This window comes from Atta colombica, unplaced genomic scaffold (assembly GCF_001594045.1).
Source record: "Atta colombica isolate Treedump-2 unplaced genomic scaffold, Acol1.0 scaffold229, whole genome shotgun sequence".
In the NCBI taxonomy this organism is placed as follows: Eukaryota; Metazoa; Arthropoda; class Insecta; order Hymenoptera; family Formicidae; genus Atta; species Atta colombica.
The window spans coordinates 115,151-138,779 of NW_017259326.1; the positions used below are offsets into that span (position 1 = coordinate 115,151).

General features: G+C 36.6%; 1 protein-coding gene across 4 annotated transcripts in view; it reads left to right on the forward strand.

Annotated features, from left to right (window-relative positions):
- The window catches only part of LOC108688368 (amyloid beta A4 precursor protein-binding family B member 1-interacting protein-like), a 130,689-nt gene extending 115,133 nt beyond the window's left edge, over positions 1 to 15,556 (forward strand). For 3 of the 4 annotated variants that reach the window (XM_018194605.1, XM_018194607.1, XM_018194606.1), the window contains 8 exons: positions 9,814 to 9,981; positions 10,195 to 10,350; positions 10,807 to 11,040; positions 11,492 to 11,721; positions 11,838 to 11,990; positions 12,225 to 12,737; positions 12,880 to 13,254; positions 13,335 to 15,556. In XM_018194605.1, the coding sequence (XP_018050094.1) occupies positions 9,814 to 9,981; positions 10,195 to 10,350; positions 10,807 to 11,040; positions 11,492 to 11,721; positions 11,838 to 11,990; positions 12,225 to 12,737; positions 12,880 to 13,254; positions 13,335 to 14,699 (3,194 nt within the window). In that variant the 3' untranslated portion in view covers positions 14,700 to 15,556. Of the gene's footprint in view, positions 1 to 4,879; positions 4,963 to 9,813; positions 9,982 to 10,194; positions 10,351 to 10,806; positions 11,041 to 11,491; positions 11,722 to 11,837; positions 11,991 to 12,224; positions 12,738 to 12,879; positions 13,255 to 13,334 lie in introns of those variants that run through there. The other variant, XM_018194608.1, reaches the window with a different exon arrangement.
- Positions 15,557 to 23,629: the final 8,073 nt, after the last annotated feature.

Here is a 23,629-nt window from a genome sequence, read left to right on the forward strand (position 1 = left end):
TCATTAGAATATTGAAATTAATTTTTAAAATATCACACGCATCGTTACATTAATTAATACATATTAAATATTACCTAGTTTTTTCGCAATTCGTTTCAGCGAAATCAATGCATGTAGATTGTAAATTGCAAGGTACAAAACTTCCTACGGTAGTTTCCTTGCGGAATCTTTCCACGAATCTTTCCATTGTGTTTTCTACTGGACATCGGGGGAATAATTCGCTGCGAATAGCAGTTACTCGCGCGGCCGCTATCTTGTAGAAAGTGCGAGGTTTACCAAGTGCGTAAATATGTATTAGCCATAGGCGAGTGCGTGCATCGACGTCCGGCACTTTTCCGATTTCACGCCGCGTGGAAAACAGCCTGAGCGGAAAACGAACCGGTGCAGTGCGCGCGTAGTTAATCGCTTTTATCCGTCATCTTGTTCGGACGACGCGACGACCGGTTTCCAGCTACCATCGGAATCGGGTTAAATGCGAGGCAACTGCGAACGTAGCGTCGCATCACGTCGATCGAACTCTTTGCCAATAAAAGATATACGCAAGGATTACCCTCCTGCACTTTCATTAACACTCGCACTTACCGCAATTCCTAACGTATATGTGCAAGTGTTAAATCGATTCTACTTTTTCTTCGCAGTCCAGAAAACTCGATCAAGCCCTATCGAGGCGATCGATTAATTCGTGTCTGATGCGCCGGATAATTAATTTAGTAATTACGCCTGTTTAATTGCAAAGAAGGAGGCGCTCGAAAGTGTCCCGGTCTGATTTTGATAAATTTCGAATGTGTTGCAAAGTGATTAAATGATGAAGGACTCGCGTACTTTTTTTTTCTTTGCAGCTTTGCGATTGCAAAAGTCTTTTGAAACTGGTTGCAATTAAATTTTTATGAGAGAATGAAACTTTGTTTGAAAGTTTGGAATTAATAATTCAAAATTTCTAAAAGCAGAGATATCTCTCCCAATGCGTTATCGCAAAGATCGCAATGAGATGAAAGCATGCTATGAAAGTAAGTTGCGCAATGGTTGCAGTAGCTACAGTGCAATTGATTACAAGCAAAAAGTTACTGCACACAACATATTCAACAAATGTAAAATCACTATTACAAAAAGTTACTGCACCTTAGTACATTTAAATGTAAGGTTTTTTTCTAATCGTTGAGAAACTACAATTTCTTGCTTGCTAATATAAATTTAAATATAAAATTATGAGAAATTTTCAGTCGAGAATATTTATTGAATTTTATGGAAATATTCTCAGGAGTGCGAACGTTTATTAATTATTACGTTCGGCAGAATACATTTTAATTAATAATCTACAGTTCGAAAGAGCTGAAATATACGTATATGCATTTTCCACGAGATGCCGAATGTGTTTATTGGAAAACAGGATATCACGCATTTAATTAAAAAGTACTGAAACAAAATGCCGTTACCTAACTTAAATTATAAATAATTCATCGAATAAATGATCTAATATTTGACGTTTCTTTTGCGAAGAAACGAAGTGCTTTGTATGTTTCTTTTTCATCAAAGATTTTCCTGCTTAAATCCATTGAAGTATTATTTTAACACTTCAATGTGTATGTTTAAAAATGTACAAATGCATAGTCCAAAGAATTATAAATGGGACGTACAATTATCTCGGAAAAGTACACAACATAAAGATTAATTTATAATTAATACGTCGAATGGAACCTATCGATCATATTACATCACAGGCGGGTCAAAAGAGTCAAGTATGATTTATATAGTATATTAAGCTGGCATTTACGTGCAAGCTTATCGGAGCTAGAGAGGCGTTTGCGAAAATAGCGCGAAAATATTTGCAGCCGAAGAAGCGGCGCGCTGCGCTGTGTCGACTCGGTTGATTTATGCAGCTCGATTAATCTAGGTTACTGCGTTATCGAGCGCGTTTGCGTATTCACATAATCGACAGGGTGAACGAACCTTCCTTCCTTCCTCATTCGCGATCGCGATCGGGGAAAGTACAAAAAGTTCATCCGCGCGAAATTCGTTCGCGATAAAAAGCCAAGTCGGTTGCTGCGAAACGTTCGTTCTGCTCGATTAATTGCGACGTGTTAGATCACCCGATTGCACCCGGCAGCTGTTGTTTTGTGCAAATTAGAATTTTCGGACGCTTAAAATGAATGCTAAAAGAGCGAAACTGAGATTGTCCAGAAGAATTGAAATGAAGCATATTTGTAAAAATTATACAAAGCGACAATAGTTGCGTTCAATAGAGAAAGCAACTGTTGTAAAATTCTTTAACATGATTTATACATTTAGATCCAATGGGAATTCAAATGGCAAAGCTAATTATCTATTTTTAAAAATTTTACAATAGTTGCCTTCTCTGCTGAACTCTATTGGAACCCTTCGATACTTCAACCGCTCATTAAAGCTTTGTGATATTTACGATACTAAAAATCTAAGATCTCAAATAGAGAAAGAAAGAATTGACCAATCGCATTGATCACGTAATCGAATTGTTCAAATGTGATTTGTTATCTCTTTTTGTCCGAGGTTTCGCAACGATTTCTAGCATCGTGGACACAAAGCTTGAAGAGCTAAGTAGTAATTTAATGTGATTGGTTGGATCTAAAGGTAAAAATCAATTACATTCGACTGCTACTTAGTCACTCAGCGATTGTAGTATTGAATGCACCTATTATTATATCACAGCATCGCCTGGAACTTGCGAGCGGGGCTCGAAACTACGATGTAGTTTTAACAAAGCTAGACAGATAATACGATAATGTAATAAAAACGACAAAATGGACTATTAAACGAATAACTGAAGTATTGTAAGATAGATATTCAGTATCTTTCGTATTTAATTTCCCTTGCAGAATACAATACTAACGCGATTATATTTGTGTTGATAACTATATAGACATTAAGTCATTAGTTTCCTTGGTCCTGACAGATATGGTCTCCCTCATCTCAACGACACGAGCGAATCGGTGGAGTGAACGCCTTGATGCATTCTCGCCGCGATGTCGCGTCTTTACCATTTATCAAATCGTCACTCCGGCGCCTAGACTTTAATCAATACGAACTCTCTGATCCATGTACTGTGATATCGCGTTAGGCTCAATACTCGATTTGTGCTCAAACAATGTGTTGTAATCAAAGCTCGGCCATTACTATGATCCAATCTGTGCAATTATTACACATACCGTTATGTTTCAAGAATACCTATATTTTGAGAAGAATTATTTGATGTATTAATTTTACGTGTGTGCATTGTGTAACGTTGTAATATTATTATATAAGATCATGTTATTACCTCAAGGAATACATCGCGTTATTTACGGCGTTCATAAAAGCTTGCGTAAGTCAATGGCGCGTTCAACCCTTTCGCACGCATAATCGTGCACGTACGCACCTATCGCGCGACATAAATGCGATACTTAAAGTGCAAGTGTTTAATTAAAGCGAGTAAGCGTTGGTGGTCGTTGCACTGATGGCAAAATTCGCCCGCAAATAATAATGAAACTAATGAAGCAGGATAACGTTAAATATTTTTAAGGAGGATGAAGTTTTATATTGAAAGTATTTAAAGCCATTTATTAAATTATTCACACATTTTTATAAATTTAGTAGAGATATTTAAGCACTCTGTTCCTGATGAGTCATCCCGTACTATCTGCAGGATCTCTGCTATCAAAGAGATATCTCGAATTCCATGAAGTTTTTGCAGAGGTATACTCATACTTGATATATCGACAATTTTTTATCATATGAAATAACCAATATAAAAGGCGATTATCGTTGCATGTATTCGAGAAGATTAAAAATCGTAACCTAGCACGTCCTCGATTAAATCGACGAAAACATTTTCAACGACAAAACGCCGTTTCAAAGGGAGGCTTTATTTATAGTCAATAGAAGTTTGCGTAAGTCAACCGGTGCACTCTCCACCCTTTTTAACGTGCGTAAAACACGCACGCCACACAAAGAAACACGAGGCACCCACACGCAGGCGCGACGAGCGTCCGCGTGGAAAACTCGCAGCGAGAGGCAAGTATATTCACCTTAAGGCCTTTAGTCTAGTGCCGTCGCACGCGACGTGCACATCGTATTCACTGTGTGGCTCGTATCCCTTCGACGATAGTGTATTATCGTGGATCTGCTCGATCGGAGACTCGGGATTAACCCCACCTTCGGGGGGGGGGGGTCGAAACTATCGTGCGCTTTGCATTTTTCCTGTAATTACGTCGCGTAATTTACTTATCACAGATATAAATTACATAAATTATTTTATTCTGGACTTTTCTCGCAAAAATAAATATAGTCAATGATATGAGAACTACTTGTATTTTGTACGAGATTTTTTTAAATTTTTACTCGGTGAGATGAAAATTGTATGTCAGAGGATTAATTAATTTTGATTAAAAATTTTTTGTAATCATAATTTCAATATAGATAAAGCAGCAAAATTTAATATTGATTAAGTTTCAATTAATTATGGCGCGAATATATTTATCCTCTGAAAATCCGCGTCCACCTGACTTTCTCGTCGCGATGTAACTTATTCACTTTCAATGCTTGGTATTTTATTCAAGAATTACTCGCATAGTGGGAAAATGATTAAAAATGACGTCTTTTATAATCGTTCTTGAATAATCGACATTAAAAAAATAATAGATATTTCAATGTAGTTACAAAAATTTGCGTCGATCTCAAATTGTCTCCGATTGTGATAATTTGGTATCTCGGCTTCTCAGTTAAATGGAAAAGTGATTATGCAAAACACGGACGTTGTGATCGCTCGTGGCGATGATTGGGTGACGATGCTCTTTCACTCTGATGAGAGACTCATTGGAGTACGATGCTAATTGGCGATCGGAAGGAAAACGAGATTGTACTCGAAAGAATCAACGCCTCGTTTGGCAGGGTGGAAGATGCTCGGGCATTTTGGTAGCAACGAGAGCATATTGGGCTACCTCACAGTCAAAGGTACAGATAAAGTTTTTTCTTCGAAATTACAGCAATAATAAAATCTTGAAACAAATGAAAAAAATATTAATAATAATTGACTTGTAACAGATTCTTGGAATTCTTACCAAAAATGCGATATATTGTCGAAATAAGCAAAGAATTTAATGATAATTTTAGTGATGATATAATTAATAAAATTATATATAACGATTCTTTTGTCGCATTAGCTGCAATGTCGATAAGACTCTACATCAGTTGTCTTAATTATAATGATAAGAGTTAAACTAAATTGAATTAAATTTGAACAATTTATGTGCCCGCATTATCAGTTTCATTTATATAAAGGATAATTGAATATTAGCTTGAATATTAACACGGTAAAAATTTATTATGAATCTGTATAAGCAGTAAGAATTGATGCAGATCGAAGGAAAGCTTTCTGACAACGTGCCATGACAATGTGCTCGACTAAATTTACAGCAATTTAGCGCCCGTGTGACGAGAATTCGTAAATTAGCGGCGAGTCGAGACACTTACGCATTCTATGTGGTACAATTTATTTCGACTTAGAAAGTCAGTGGAAAGCTGCTTTTTAGAACAATTCTTGTTACAGAAGATAGATTTAATCAAAACGATTATTATTTTACTTTACTTCCGTTATATTTATCTTTATAACTGTTGACATTTACACATAATCGAAATGTTTGAATATAAATTTTACATGAATTTTAAATGAAATTATTCATTTTTTTAAAGCGAACATCTCGACAATGCAATGTTGGAACGTAACGCTTAGAATCACCATATAATCCTTTAATTCTTAATAATAGAACCCAGCTAAAACTTTCATTACTTTTATTACTTTTTCCGTAGTGATATATAATCTCTTCGTGATTAAATTAAAATCTAGGCCATTTTAAATTAAAAATACATTTTTCATAATTTGTAAGCATTTAATCTCTTTTTTCGCAGGCTTATATAATGAAGTCTAAAAGGTGCAGTTTGTATGAAAGCTCTCGGGATTAATAGTTAACTTAGTTAGTTTTTATAACTTTGAAATATTAATTTATTCTGCGACAAGTCTTCCATAAATTTTTTTGCAAAGACTTTTTAGAATTACATTAAACTCGTACAGATTATAGATTATTAATAACTATATAATTCTCTTTTATTACGTATTATTTATTCGTCTTTCTGCACGGAATATGTATTAGTATAAGGTAAATCTGACAGATATGACCATTCCCGTGTTTACCCAGCATTTATCTTTTTCCGACGACCCCTTCTGATAATGGCTATGAGACTTGCCGTAAAAGCTGGCATTGTGCCTTTCCCCAATCCTTTAGTTCCCATTTTTCTTTACCCTCGTATTATATCGTAGAAAAGGAGATCGATACACGTCTCCGAATGTATATTCTCTTTGTGCAAAACTGCTACTACAAATATTTCCATGTAAACAAACTTAAAAAAACGACAAGAGTTACATCTTATCGCCATGAAAACGATTACGGAGCATTTTAAGTAGCATGACAAAGTCCATGAACTAAGTTCAATGCTCTTTAAAAGAACAAAAATTTGCTTATGGAAGAAACATTATACAGTTTGAAATTTTTTTCATTTAACTTTCTCAATCTGTATAGTTTGCATATTTTCATTCAATTTTTATTTAATAAGATAAGAAAAGCAAAAAGAGAGAAAATAATGAAAATGCTTGATGATGGATGTATAATGAGAAAGGAATTATTACTATCTATACTTTCTATACACGATATTTTATACACGAATGCAGCGTCACAAGTTGAGAATGTATTCTGCGATTATCTAGGACGGTTCGCCTTAGATGGTGAATCTTGGCAATTAAGCCAAGACTTAAATTTTCCTCAAGACGAACTTTACCTCTAGAGTTAAAACACAATTTCGCGCTCTTTACACTCCAGCAGATTACTTATAAAAAATTTGCATAATTCCTTTATTATCAATTCAAATTAGTCACTTCTTAACGGAAAGTTGGCTCCATTATTAAAGAAAAATGCATACTTTTTTGCACTTCAGCATTTTCTTCTTTTAAAATCTATTTTTTTTTAAATTGTTAAATGCCAGATAAAAATTTTTCTTTCGGGTTTTATATGCTTTTCTTTTTTTTCCCATCGAGAACGATCGATTAGACGCTCGATGAAAGATAGTTAAAGAGCACTCGAGAAAGCCGTGACTCACATGTTCCCATCCATGTCGTCCTCCGAATGCGAATGACCGGTTAGGTTTATCCACATCGAGGTGTCTGCGCACCACGACAAAGTCACGATGCAATGTACGCGTAATTTTGCCGTAACGGTAGTCACCGGGTGCAACTCGCAACTTGCGTTGTCGTGCCTGTGGAAAGTGCATTACACACACACACACACACACACACACACACACACACACACACATACACCGGTTTCATTTTCATTCACCGCGCCTCGTAACTTGTTTTGAGGAACGCTGCACCGCGATGCGAATTCCCCACGTATACATATCATCTGCAATCTTATTAATTCTCCCAAGCCGACACGTTTACAGCTTGGTGTTACAATACAACGCGATTGCAACTTCACCGTCTTAATAAATATATGCGTTACGAATGCAAAAAGATACTATAGAAAGATTATCTGATATAACTTTAAGTGTGACAGCTACATACATCGTTTGCGTGTATTTAACGAAGATGCAAATCAAAACGGATTAAATTGATATTAATTTTAATCCATACGTCATTTTGAGGTAAGAAACTTCTTCTATATTCATGACAAACTTGCGTTTATGCAACGCAAATCAGCTGGAATTACATTCCGTTATTAATTCGAAGTTCCCTCGAAGGGAACTTCTTCATCGCGGACAACGCAGACCCTACCAAGCAACGCGTGAGAAATTCGAGGCGGACGACGAGCGCACAAATCTGCATGATAAACATTCGCGCGATTCCTCGGCTTCTCTTTCGCATTCGCAACGTCGACGTCGGCGATTTCGCGGTAACGTTGCGTCGCTCGTGACGATTCACGCGGCGATATCGTTCACATTCCACGGGGTGCACGTCATTCACCGAGGACTGCGGCGGTCAAGGAGTCGTGTTGTGAAAAGTTGCATACTAAATGGAATATATATAATCGTCTGTTTTCATTAAGACGCAATAGAATGTATGATTAAAGAGCAACAAGCATTACTGCCATTATTTGTTGATGTCTTTATATCAGGACTGAATGATTAAATAAGAAAAGCAAGAAATCAAATTGAAAGGTTGAAGTAGTACAACTTCTTATCTCGAGATATTAAATATAATATAAGTTGATTTATTACAACATAATATTATTTTATTTTATATTATCATGTTGTTATCTAAGGTCATCGAAGTTGCAATAATGTGTTCCTTCTCATAATGATTTTTAAACATTTTATTTTTACGATCTATTACGTAAATTTTCTTCGACCTCGGCTGATAAATGTTTTATAAAATTACAAGGAAATTCTGTGGTATGCTTATAATTTTCTTGATGATGAGCCTGAGAAACTGTCAGCCTCACCATACCACCACTTTACGTTGATTATGAAAGTAATCTTGACACTAATTCGCACGTTATCAATTAATCACGTCGCGCCGTACTTTTTCGTAACGATCTGACACTCACTTGCGGTATCAGCGAAGCAAAAGAGAGGTGTTTTTAGTGTCCTCGCTCGCTCTTTTGCAACAAAGTGTCACGCCTACCGTGAATTGTACAAATTAATATTGCTACTCACATTCAGCGATTATGAAACATTCCGCGAAGTACGTCTATATGCGCTTCGGTTTTAGTTGAAAATAATTCTTTCGATTGTATTATTCTTCCTTATTTATTTTCGAGTATTTTATGATTACATTTTGATGTTTACATAATTTTCTTACATTTAAATTGACTGAGTCTAATTATTTCCTTCGTGCACACTGATGTTATATCAATATTATTTTAATGGAAAATAACCTTGTAGAATTACAATAACAGTATTAATGAAATAAACTAAGTTTGATTAAAATAAGAACGTGATGTATTTATTTCATTAATATTGTTATTGAATTAAAAGTATTATTTTCAATTAAAATTATACTGTTGATGTAATAAGTATATTTATTTTCAATTTATCGATAATTATTTCCACTACGAATTAATCGATGCTAATTAGCCGTTCTAAAAATAAAAATATATTTTCTGTAGATTTCAAATGATAAAATGTTATCACACACATGAGTGAGAAAAGCTTGGTAGAATTCTGACGATATCATACCCATATGTACGTAATGCTGTACCAGCATATTCGCGTACGAGATACTCGGTTGAATTGTCGGACTGCTAATTTCGCTAATTGCTGCGACGAGCTCTGTGTATGCATGCTATCACATACTGATAGCGATACGTGTGCACGACATAAACGCGTATAACGACAGACAAAGTGCATTCGAATTTACATTCATCATTTCCTGAGAAATCGTGGAAGCTTTGATTAATCGTAAAGAGATAATGCAGATTTAAGATGATGCCGAATAATAGAAAATAAAATATCTTAACGTTGTATTCTGTAGTTGTGTTCAATCTATATTTCTAAATTTAATGATACAATCTCAGAGTATATTGAAAATATATATATACAAACGAAGACTAAAGAGTTTCGATGTTACAATATTTCAAAATAATAATAAGTATAAATTTTTAATTTGTAAATATATAGTTTTTTTATTTAATAATTCAATGTTAAAAATCTGTGAAAATTTTATGTACTATTCTTTACTGTATTTATATAGAATGGCAATGTATCTTTAATCTTTTTTTAAATGTAAAATATGTTTGCGAATTTTTTTTATAGATTCCCAGGATGTCGACCTGGATGCGATCCTCGGTGAATTGTGCGCTTTGGAGCGACGTTGCGACGGAGACATCGCCGCTACTCCCGCATCAGATTCACAAAGACCAGGACGACCCACCAGCGCAAGGATCAACCCAGGCGACAACACTGATATCAAAAATGAAGGAGGTTCGTGCTTGAATACCAAAGAAATTTTCTAACTACATGTTAATCATATTGTGACAATTTTAATGATTTATTGATTAAATTATATGTAGCAATCTATTTTATATTATGAATTATTACATCATTTATAATTTTATAAATTATATCATTTGTAAGACATAATAAAGTTTAAAAATATTTTATTTTTATACGTGTTCATGTTTGATCCTGTTATAGGTATGCGCACTGATAGTCCTGATAATGACAGTGCGTTCTCAGATACAGTGTCCATGTTGTCCAGCGAAAGTTCGGCGAGTAGTAGTGGTTCCGGTCACAAGCCACCTCAGACCGCCATGCACACAGCTCCTCAGCAGCAATCGCACCAGTTTGTCGGTGAGTCTTTAATTTATTTTGCGATCGATAACTTTAAAATGTTGATTGAGTTATCGTTTTAGTTGAGATCAATTTAAATACTAAATTTCGATTTCTTAAACTTTCATTTATTTCACATTATGCACATTTTATTTGATTAAACTATTTGAACGACAAGTATTCTATTTTTAACTTATGATATTACATACTCTAGCTTCAGTTTAGGACTGTTTCAAGGCTAATAAATAATTGGCGCGCAGTTTATTCGAACTGAAGATTGTAAATATTCATACAAAAATATTATTCAGTATCAAAACTCGCTTTGACCGAATATAGCTTTCTTCATTTATTTGCTCTAAATGTTGAGCATTTCCAGCCGATTTTCACTTAGTATTACTTATTCTATTTTTATTTGTATTTATATTTATACCAGTCTGTGCATCTCTTGAGTAATTTTGTTTGTAATTATCTCTTCAGATACAGCGAGTAAAGCGAAGGCAGAGAAAATCCGCCTGGCGCTGGAGAAGATGCGCGAGGCGAGCGTACAGAAGCTCTTCATCAAAGCGTTTACGCTGGACGGCAGCGGTAAAAGCCTCTTGGTCGACGAAGGGATGAGCGTCGCGCATGTGTGTAGGTTGCTCGCAGACAAAAACCATGTTCCAATGGATCCGAAGTGGGCCGTGGTCGAGCACTTGCCCGATCTCTTCATGGGTGAGTCTATTATCTTCTATTTGCCGACCGCTAATTGCTAGACTAATGACGCAACATTTCTTCTCCAACAGACAATATTTACATGCGACATTAATTTTTAATGCTGACATCCTCATTTTTAATCGATATTTCCTAGTGTTTAAAATGCTTTTTTTATATTTATGTAAAAGATACTATTAAGAAGAAATAATAGATATATTCTATATATAATATATTATAAAATTATCAACATAAAATTAAAGACGTATATACAAACTATATTATACATTTTTAAATGACATTCAGTTATTATATCTATAATAGTGAGAATAATATTTACTCTCTTCCTTTACATTAGAATTTTTTCTGAAAGGGATACATTGTAAGCTTCAGGAAATGATTTTATTGTACTATCGACTTGCAGTCTAACAATAAGATATTGTGTGTAATGAGATATTAATGAAACTTTCAGAGAGGGTTTACGAGGACCATGAATTATTGGTAGAAAATCTTCTACTGTGGACCAGGGATTCTAAAAACAAGTTACTTTTTGTCGAGAGACCGGATAAAACACAGCTATTTCTTACACCCGAACGATTCCTTCTCGGTCCCACAGATCGCGGTGGTGGCGAGTACGACGACCACTCGAGAAATATTCTATTAGAGGAATTCTTCTCAAGTAGCAACGTCGGCGTACCCGAGGTAAGCGAGACGTGTTTACGATCTCATTGCGTCTTGGCAACCGAACCGAACGACGGCAGCGAGTTCGTTGACATATATTCCACTTCTCCTCTGCATCGATTACCATTTGCTTCCAGGTCGAGGGTCCGCTGTACTTGAAATCGGACAGCAAGAAGGGTTGGAAGAGATATCACTTTATTTTACGAGCCTCCGGTCTTTATTACTGGCCGAAGGAAAAGGCGCGCACCGCTCGAGATCTCGTCTGTCTGGCAACCTTCGATGTTAATCAGGTTCATATTTTTATATACTCTTTCGTATCAGCGATACATTACATAATACTGATCTCAAATATACTTTATTCTTATTTTAGATAATTTTTAAATCGCAAATATCGCGCATCTATTACACCTTTTTTATCTTATGAGATTATATGATCTTTTTCTTATTATTTATTAAAATCCGCATCCATCAATATCATGTGAATCGATTTTTATAAAGGATTCGCTAATTTAATTGTTAACCAGGTTTATTATGGCGTTGGTTGGCGAAAGAAATACAAAGCGCCTACCGATTTTTGCTTTGCCGTAAAGCATCCACGATTGCAACAGCCCAAATCCACCAAGTACATTAAATTCCTCTGCGCGGAAGATAATGCATCTTTGGAGCGATGGATGGTTGGCATCCGCGTGGCGAAGTATGGCAGGCAGCTAATGGAAAATTATCGGGCGCTCGTGGACGAGCTGGCGCAGGAGGATTTGGACTTACTGGCACATGCCAGATCGTGCTCGGTCAGTTCTATTGCTGTACCGCCAAATCAGACCCAGTATAATACGACAAATGACAACGCCAGACAGTTTGCGGAGAACGTAAGGCACAGCAATGAAACGACAATTGCTACGACGAGGCAATACGACGGTCAAAGACAGAGTTATACTTCAGAACAACGGCAGAGCTATAACAACGACGGCAGGCTGAGCAGAGCAAGCAGCTCTAGCTCCAGTGGATGTTTATCTGATGGGGCACCGAGTAGCTGTGAGGTAAATATAATTAAACGCAATTTGATATTCGTATTAATAATAAATTCATTCAAAAATATTGTTATTACGTACTACTAATGCTGTTATAATCAAAATTATTTAACTGGATACAATTATTTAATTTTTGCATATTAATTGTTAGGTGGCCTTCGAATGCGGTGAATTTCCAACTGGTACGATAAAGCGGAAGCCGTCTATGAATCCAAAGTTGCCTCTCACATCAATTACGAGGCAATTGAAGGAGGTCGGCGAAACTGTTCGAGACGAGCCAGACTCCTGTCCAAGTCCGACAAGTTCGGGATCCGGTACGCTGACTAGAAGGCACAGTCGTCGACGAAGTGGCACTGACTCTGATGGGTCCGGAACATTGAAGAGACATCATAGATCTGGAAACGCGACACCGGTCAGCCCAGTACCTCCTGGCACGCCGGTGAGAGAGAGAGCGAGTCCTATGGGATACAGCAGATCGGAAAGTCAGGAATCGAAAACGCCGACGAGTCCGATACAAACATGCATGGTAATTGATATTACTAAGGATCTTAATATGAACGATTTAATATTTGTTCGATACATAACGAATAAATTTGTATCCTACAGATGGATTCGATTACCTCGCTGCCACCGCCACCATCCCCGTCGAGAGTTGCAGAAGAAGTTGAGTCCGATAGCGAACCGCTTCCGCCACCACCTCCCGAAATGTTCCGATCGAATCTCTCGCTGGACTCCCTGCCACCGCCGCCAGCGCCCGGTGAACTTCCGGTTTGCAACACGCCAGAGCTCACGGGCTCCTCGTTGAGTCTCGCGTCTTTACCGCCACCGCCCAGTCCGCTCGTCGGCGAAACTGGAACGATACGTCGCGCTAGACCCAAACAGTCCACCCCCACGAACTCTGTCACTCCCGAGAGCACACCCACGCATAATCCTAACTCCAGGTCACAAACCACTCAAATGTACACAAATAATAGTATCGCGTTAAATAACTCAGTCCAGAATTACAATTCAAATGCGTCCCCGAATGTTCATGCGAATAACACCGCCAATTCCGTATCCTCTCCGCACAGTTCCTATCCAGGATCGACGGCAAGTACGCCGACCTATACCCCAAACTCGCCTAATTTCACATCGCCACCACCCTTCGTACCGCCGCCGGCTTATGGTGCTCAACCGCCACTTACCAATTCCCAGAGTCTCGGCCGGCAAAATTCCAAGGTTGAATCGATATACCAGACCGGTCATCATAACACGATCCAGCCGATTAGGCCGAATCCCAACATGGACACCGTCCGACGTAGTGCTATGAAACAAGGAACTGGTCATTATGCAGCACCGCCTTACCTGGCCGAATTAAAGGCTGCCTCCAGTCCGCAACCGCAACGACGAGTGACTATCCAAGAACCACCGACATCACCCAAATCGAAGACTGGAACCGGCAAGAAGATCTCATTCAATCTGCCACCCCAACAGGAACCCGGCAGTCCCGCATTGCCACAACGAAAGCCAACGCCGCCTAGAAGATCCGATAGCACCAGACTTACGTCACCGAAGAAGCTGGCAGCGTCTGATCAGGCGCCACCAGGCGATTTCCTCAAAGATCTTCAGAGAGTGATGAGAAAGAAGTGGCAAGTTGCTCAGAAGTGCAAGTTAGATTCAACGACGACGCCGCACGAGGTGCTCGGTTTTCGAGATCCACCTCCTGCCGTGGCCGATTACAGAGAGACTAATGTGTCTAATTGGGTACAGGAACACTACGGCGCGGATAATCTGTATGAGAACGTATACGCGACGGATCCCCATGGACCAGTCGAGTATGCGTCCAGCCCGGCCAGACAGACGGTGAGGTTCGCAGATGAAAACCGCAGCATGAACATTGTTAATGCAATCGCCGGCAAGAGACGGCCGCCACCACCGCCGCCCAAGAGGGCCGAGACCACGCATCTTACCACTACCAGGGCGATGCACTGACAATAGCAGATAATCCAGCCCCATCCCGAGAGGCGATGGTATTGCTGTCTTTGCGGCTGGTGGAAGGAGTGAAAACGAAGGCGGGAGACGGCTCTGTCAACATAACATTTAGTCATTATTTCGGGATGCCAGGTACATCGAATCCATTGTTCTAATTTGCTAGAATTTTTCAATGGAAGAAGAAACTTTGGAAGATATGCTTCTTCAGTAAAAAAATTAATTGTATAATTTCGTTGCCGGACTCTGTGCTGGATCTCGAGAGTCGAATGAGAAATTGAGAGAGAAAAAATTGTTTGGACACGTGGCACGTTAAAAAAAGAATATTTGTTAATTCAATTTTGAACGGTTCTGTAGAACTGAATTGACAGAATCTATTTATACGGATATTAATGAAAAAGAATCGTTCAAATTATCAGTAATGGAATTACGAAAAATTAGAGATTATCATGACAAATTATAAATGCAAGAGAATAAATGTCGATGAACCGTCCTTACCTTACGGAAGTTCTCTTTGACCCGCGTAAAGCAATTACCGCTTTGAGCTGAACCAGAAGATGAATGACGCTCTTTTGAATCGAGCAACGAACTGAACTGAATTCGAGCCTGCGACAGAGATTCGATGGCGTTATGGCCGATCAATACATAAGGAACACTGCCGCACATACAAAGGATGTGATATAAATCTTAAGCATTACGCCCATGTTTCCGCGATCTAAAGACCGCATGACGAAGAAGGAAAGGCGATGAGAAGCAACAAAACGCGACAAAACACACGATTTTTTAGGCAAGACATAGAGAGTAATTGATGATTTTATGCAGAATGAAGAGTTCTGTTTGTACGCAAATTTTATAACCGCTAACTGCCTCGTCTGCGATTTTCTCAAATATATTTGGATGTGATAAGTAATACAAAATAAAAATATATATATGCGAATATAATCTGTTAAAGTTTTCTCAAATTTGATTCAATGAAATAATCAAGAATAATCATTAACATTTCTAAATATAATTTTTAATAATATTTTAATAATTTTGCGAATCCTACACTTAATTAAAAAATGATTCATTTGGCATTTACTTCGAGAGAACATTACTTCAAAAGTATCGCGAAAATATTTTACAATACATATTCTAATAATAAAAATGATAATAAATGTATGTAATATGTATTTTGTCTCAAATTTTCGCTTACTTCTTGAATTTTTTGAAATAAAAAGCTTGATGATTCGGACTATACTCTCAAAGAATATGATAACAAAAGGAATGCATGTTCTGTAATGCGTAAATCGCAGCGCTCGAAGAAATGCCGAGAAAGTCGCCGCGAAGCGAAATTGATCTCAGCTCGAATTGGAAGCGATCCACCTTTTCGCAGCGCACATGTTTCAATAGTGAAGAAGATAACTTCATCGGACATCTTCTATGTGACTAGAGCGTCTTTTGCGATCACATCCTTGTGCATAGGTATATACATATATGTATATAAATGGAGTATGTACGCGCGTTTACATTGCTATATCGACTTGGATGCTGTATGTGTAGTTGTATTATACAATCGGAGCACGCTTCACGATGTGGAACACAATGATGAGATTTACAGTCCGTACGTTCATTGATTGTATCCAATAGAACTACGTGACAATATAACTTTTCTCGCTCGTCATCGGAGCGAACTGCGCGTAACACCTCGTAATACGAGGACGCGAGATCTCGTTTCTGCCATTTTCCGTTTCTTTTTCATTCGATAACAGAAACAAACTAACGATATCATTCTGACAGCCAAACGGATCAAATGAGAATGTTGAAATTCTCGCGAGTCTCCGATGAATTGGTTAATTCTGGAAGTTAGTAGGTAGATAATAATTTTTTTGGATACTTTATATAAAGTTGCTGGAGGATGCGAACATATTAGTTATCCGTATTTGTTGGACACGTTTATCTTGATGATTTAACTAACTCCTCTTGTTTCAAGTAAGTCCGATTCTTAGAAAGAGACGAAGAAAAATCCAGATACGTTGTCTCACGTCACCGACCAGAGAGAGAAAGCGAAATATGCGAACGATCGCGAAGATCGTCGCGCTAGCCAATGATGAGAAACAATATCGTGCGTAGCTTCCCGTTTGTGATCACCAATGGAATCTTCAGCAATGATTAGCCGAGTCTTTTCAAGGTCGCGTAGCTGATGTAGTTTTATATCTCGATTTGTATCGCGTTTGCACGACTTACATGTGAAAGTTAATGACTCTTCGGATTTACAGAGCAATCTGTATCGTTAAATTTTTATATACGAAGTCGGTAGCCGCTCGAGATAGCCCGTTCGTGCGATATTCAATTCGTAGAAAGTATTTTGTAAGATCATAAATTTTGATACAGAAATATTTCGCCGTAGTTATACGCAAGTATATGGATAGAAAACTACAGGGCTCGTTACAAGTAGTTTTTCGACCAGTTTTCGAGCCGACAAATCATTTCTAATTTTTCATCCTTCGATATTTTCAGAGGAGATCATATCCACGATAATCACATCATCTTTCTAAAATTCATACTGCGTGAGTGCGGGATTATTACAAGAGACTTGTTGATCTGTCTTCAGTCGACAGATCACTTTTGATTCGTTAACATTTTTAATTTTCTAAAAAGAATATTCATGTTGTGCTTACGTGCGAGAATTTTTCCAATTTTTTAAAATAAAATGCTATGTGTGTGTCTGTGCGTGAGAATTTTCCAGTTTTATAATGGATTCACGTCGTTTTTTAATACAATTTTTACAATTTTCACGCCGTGCCTGTGCGCGAAAATTTTCTCAATTTTCAAGGAGATCCGCACGATCTCGCACCGGACGTGCTCCCTCGAGCGAGCGCCAAAAGCGAGCACGAATCTGCGTACTGTAACACAATCGAATTACTTAATAATAATAGCTAAAGACTAACTTAAAGTGGAACCGTCGATGTCGATTTAACTATATCCCCGCCTTACGCGCGGTTTAATCAAACTGAACCAATAATATAAATGCATTTTTGAGACTAATATATCGACTTTACAGAGACTAATGATCCTTTTCATACGAATTTCTAAAATATATTTCCCGCGAGTACGAGTATCAGTGCCTCTGCGCTTAGAATGCGACTCGCAAAATCGACTCGCATATTCTTAAAATATGGTTTGTCGAAAACATTTGCCCATTAAATGTATATTTTATATTAATTAATTTCCTATTTTGCTTTTTAGATTTAATTTTATTTCTATTATAATTTGAAATGGACTCACTTTTATACGATTGGCTCTTTAACCTAATCTTATTTTCTATTTTGATGGAATTTTGTATTTTCTTTTTACATAAAATAAATTTCCACGAATTTGCTGCACCATCACGTTGCAGACTCATTCCAAATAAACTGAAAGGAACTGGTACGGGACTCGTTGGGAATGCTGGCGCGTGCCGAGATGAAAACTTCTTTTGTATCCGTACTTCTTAAGAAAACTTTCGCCGAGCTGAACACTCCAGGCAATCTGTGTAGGTAGCTTTAGTATTCGATGTACGCGTGCTGCCCATCGCTTGATTTTCGTGGGATGGATGAGTTGATCAACAGTCCATTTCCAGTGAATAATTGGATTAAAGCTTTCGCGTTGAGATTAGTGCAATTGGTAATAGAATTTATAGGAACGAAGTCGAGAAAGGACAAGAATGATTATTGGTTACTAATAGAAATTGTAACATTTTAATTATTGTATTCGAGGCCGGCTTACAATTAGAAGATTAATCAACTGTTAAGTCGAAGTCTGCAAAGTTAAGAACAAATGGAACAAAGTTCATTGTAAAATTTATTTTTCCTCATTATAATAATTTTCATGAGTAGATTTAGAAGTAAGAAAAATATGTTTCTTTCTCGCATTGAATTCGTATGGAGATAGAAAAGAGCTTTTTGAGCCGGTCTTTTTGAATTGTATACTTTAAGTTGTTCGTATAATTCTGTAAATATTGTAACGAATGATATCCAAGGAAAAATTATTGTCGGTGATGTCGCGCGGCCGAACAATGATACAAATGTGTTTATGTTGTTTGCGAGGAAGAGGGAGACGAGAGTAAGTCTTTGAAAACTTTGGAAGGTATACGAATCTTGCGAAGACTTCACTGCGTTTCGTTTGATTTAATCAATTGTTTCGGCTCGAGAAAATCGCTTCGGTCAGTTATCGCGAGGACGAAAAACCTCCGCTGCGTTCGCATCGCTATCAGATTGATTCCGATGTAGCTTAACAATTAGACTTTAGGTCGTATTGCAGGTTGTTTCGGATACTCTGTGCAGGTGTGTTTAAAAAAATTGTGACAATACTGACATTATTTCGTGACCCGACGCCAGTTGTTTAGGTATAACGCGTACCGAGCGAACAAAGAAATGCGCAGCAGTTGAAATATTATAGGTATTATATTCATGTTTTTATGTAAATAAATTTTTGGTATATTTCAATGGTCGATGACCATCTTTTCTTTCCCTCATGTCGCATCTATCGCTTAATATTTATTATAGGAATCTGACCTATATTGTCATATAATTTTTATTCTTAAAGGTAACTTATAATTATTTATAATGTTTTTATAATATCGAAATTGTTATTGATGATTCTGTAAATTTTCAATTACCGACGGTGAATGAAAATCTGATAGAAAATGTTTATATGAAAATTTTAATGTTTCGTAATAATAATTTTACAATATTATGTGCATGAGAGAAGAAATATATTTATTTATGTTGTACATTTTTATATAGTTTAACGTTCGAAATATTTTCCAAGTTTATTAACTATCGGTAATACTAACCGTTGGTCATGAAGTACAAGAAGAAATGTTTTGCATTCAATATATATAAATAATAAAATAAAAAATTCCAAAAAATATTCATAAAAATTGCAATACTTTAGCGATTTTTGTAAACTTTAATGATTATATTTCTAAAATCGTACTTAAAGTTCTATTCATTACATTACGAGATAAATTTTGACACACAATTTTCGAGAAACAATTTTATTTCTTTATTTAACCAGTCTTTCTTATTGTATTTTATATATTTACAATTATTATCTTTTTGCGCACTTTTTTATTTTTCGCTCGAATTCTTTTAGCACGATTCTCTTTTTCATTTCCTTTTCTATCTTCTCTCTTTCCTTTCAGAATTTCAAACCAAGTGCTTACCCTTATACCGAGAGCATATAAGTGGCAAAAAGGTGCACGCTTCCGGTCATAAAAGCGTCTTAATAAAAAGCCCTCGTTTTTAATATTCTCAAGCCGTGTGTGAGAGACGCTTGTAGATACATATAAACTTGCGCGGTATTGAATTTTCCAGCTTTTCTCGCCGCGTAACCTAAAGCTGTGGTTGCGTCTCTCTCTCTCTCTCTCTCTCTCTCTCTCTCTCTCTCTCTCTCTCTCTCTCTCTCTCTCTCTCTCTTTCTCTTATTTTTTATTCTAATACATTAACGATAGCTAGCCCTCATGTCAGCAAACATGATTCATAATTCATATGTCGCGTTCTTTGTTGGCGATTCTTTGTCGCGACCGGCCCGCAATTAAATTGGATAAAAATTCGTGATAAGAACGATCATGGTGAATCATTTGACGCCGGTTCGTAGAAAAATCGATTAGCAAACAAAATATTTCACTCGTATAAATAAGATATTTATTGCTATATGCATAGTTGAGTGAAATCGCCTCTAAAAAAAGGATAAAGTAATTAGATGCTCAATACACAAGATTGAAGTTATTACATTACGTTTTGATTTTTATTTTAAATTACATTCTATTACTTTTATTTTTTCTTTAAATACAGCAATTATATGTTTAATACTTTTAAAGAAAGAAAGAAATAATAAAAAAAGAAAAAACATCTAAGCGAGACTAAGTAGACAGATTTACAATATAATTTTTAAGTTGTGCGTAATTTAATAGAATTTATCTCATAATACAATCTTTCATTCTTAGATCGATTCATAAAAAGTAAGTCACAAAAATAAAGCTGCGTCTAACGTTTCTTTCAACAATCTAGTCTTTTTCACGCGATACATACATCTTATCATTAAATTTTTGATAAAAATGGTTCAATGTCACGATTCAATGAAAGATAAGAAACATCTGCACGCGTACGATGAACTATTTCATAAATTACAAAACTTCTTAGATATTTTGTCGCTGAATCGTAATGGCATCATCTTAATTACGGATTATCAATCTAATTACATGTGTCTCATTTCGTTTATGAATGTGCCACGTGTCAAACGTTCAAGTTTGATATTCAACCCAAGCAAAACACAATTCATGATATCAAAATGACATCAAAATGGCTCTAAAATAATATTAATAAAAGTTGCTTAATAGTCACAAAATAGTACTAATAAAAGTATTTCCCTTTACATTCTAATCTTTATATTAATAAAAATCACTTTAATCAATAACGATTCATTCTGTCATTTTGACGTTATCGTAACTGGTTTCCATTTGTTTCTCAATTCAAGAATATGCCGAAAAGAGAATTATTGATAAAGTATCACATCTATTGGATCGAAGGATTTGGTGAATAATATTATACGTAATAATCGGTGGACAATTATTCGCAGCAACTGGGATGGCTTTTCCGCGAAGTTATGACGATCATATGTATAATCGTATGTGTAGCGCCTTCTACTTTATAACATAAGGAAGATTGACATAAATATACGAAATTGCCGCAGGAGGGAGAGAGGAGGTTACCATTTTATGGGATTCTTTTTATGACTCACAGCAGTCCTGCGTTCTACTTTGCGTTTACGTCGTGCGCGACCCTCGAGCGTTTACGCGCACCGCATTGCGAGCAAAGGGGGTGAGAGGGAGTCGAGGTAGAGGCTGTTACGCTCTCGTCGGTATCGAGTGTGGCTCCCTTCGAAATTTCCGTCTTCCTTGCTTGCCAAATTCTGTAGAAGTGTCCCACGTGTACGCATAAAATATCTCTCCCTCCCCTTCCTCGTTGCGTCACTAGGTCCGCGTTTTTAGAACAGTAACTTTGGCGCGACCCTTGCGACGCCGACGCACAGCACGATGAAATTGCGTTAATAAAAAATTATTATAGTCTATGAAATTGCCAACGCGAATTCCAATATTAATAAAAGTATTACGGTGCAATTAACTTTAAAGTCTGTAATCTAGGAAAGCTGAAACTAGTTTTGAAGAAGTAAACCGCAGACTTGACAAACTTAAAGAAGTAAAATTTCAAACTTTATTGCATATAAAAAATAATGATAACATTTTATATTAATATAACAAATTTGTTTTTTTCATAAATCTCACTGTAAATAAACGGTGTCCGCATAATTACAGTACAGCGATGCTGCCAATGTTCCTCGATGAATTCATGAGGATAATATAATCCTCGAGAAAGGTCACAGTGCGCCGAAAGGCGTTGACGGCGGCGTCGTTCCCGTCGTCTTCGACCTCGGCGTCCCCGCGAACTACAAGAGAGGAAGAGGACGAAGAGCGTAGCGCGGAGTGAAGCGTTTGAGCGGCCCGCTTTCTAGGAACACGGGCGTAAATCACGATTTTATTGCAGATAATTTTACGAGGAGTAGAGCTCGCCGACACCGCCGTTGCCTCCGCCACCGCCGTCGCCGTCGTCGACGACGACGACGCCGAGTTAGCTACTTTAAACTGGTAATCGCGCCGCTTGCTCAAGAACGTGCCAAACTCGTCGCGCCACGAAAGTTCGTTAGCGAAACAGCGGACAAGGTGATCCTAGCAAATATTCCAGGTGGAAAAAGAAGAGAAAAACGATTTCTCATTTTTCACGTTGATAAAAAAAGAATCGGGAACGAAAGATGTAGTAACACTTGTTCGTATTTCTATTTCTTTGAAATATTTAAGATGTAATGTTTTAAGAAAAGAATTAGGTTTATTTTCTTTAAAGCCCATTTTCAAATTTTTTGAGTGTGTTATAGAGTTGCTATATCACAATTTTCAAAATCAAAAGTACAAGCCAAAGTCCTGGATATTTCGCTTGTAATTTCGGACGCGTACAAAAATGCGTGTAGATTAGCAAAATTGATCAGAATAGTCGATGAATAATTATTTAATATTTAATTGTTCGTTAGTAATATTAATCGTAAAACACACGCCATAGATCTCTCAGATTTAATTAAAATTTCGTTTGCTCTGTACATAAAAAAAAGAAAAGGGAGAATTGTATTTTATAACTTAACAATATAAAATTTTTTGATGTTACAATCTATGCAGGTATATCTCTAAATCTCAGAGCTTCAAAATAAAAAAAAGAAAATCATAAAATATTAATTTGAACCAAAGTACAGCCTATCAAAATTAGAATAAATTTTTCAGATTCATGAATGTGTTTTCAGATTTTTCAAAAAGTCATCGTTTTCCTCATTCGGCTGTGATTAATTAATTTCTTATGAATATTTAAGACTTACTACTATATCATCATCTCTTATCATTATATCTTGGAAATTAGTCTTCGAAAAATTTTTTTAATGTTTTAAAGTAACAGTCATTAAATAAAATCTTTATTTAAAGAAATGAAAAGAATTTACATAGATAGTACTAAGGATTGCTCTTTTAGAAAGAATTCCATTCTGTTCTGTAAAGAACTGTTCTGAAATTAGTGTCTTGTTAATCTTAAAAAAATGTCATGCGCATCATGAATTGTGAGAAAATCTGTAACATTTTTCAATTCTTCCAATACTTCTTTTCACTTTTCGAAAACAAATATTTGTATAAAGAAGGATTTAAAAGAAGAGTCTGCAGTTAATGTTTGCTTAAAAAAACAATTTATTCGAAATAGTAAATTCTCTTCTTCTGCACGGCTTTATCTTTCACTTTTCCATTTGGGCCAGACAATTATTCAGCGCATAAATCAAGATTTCAAAGAAATTCTCAGATTAAATTAATGAAAAGTAAAATA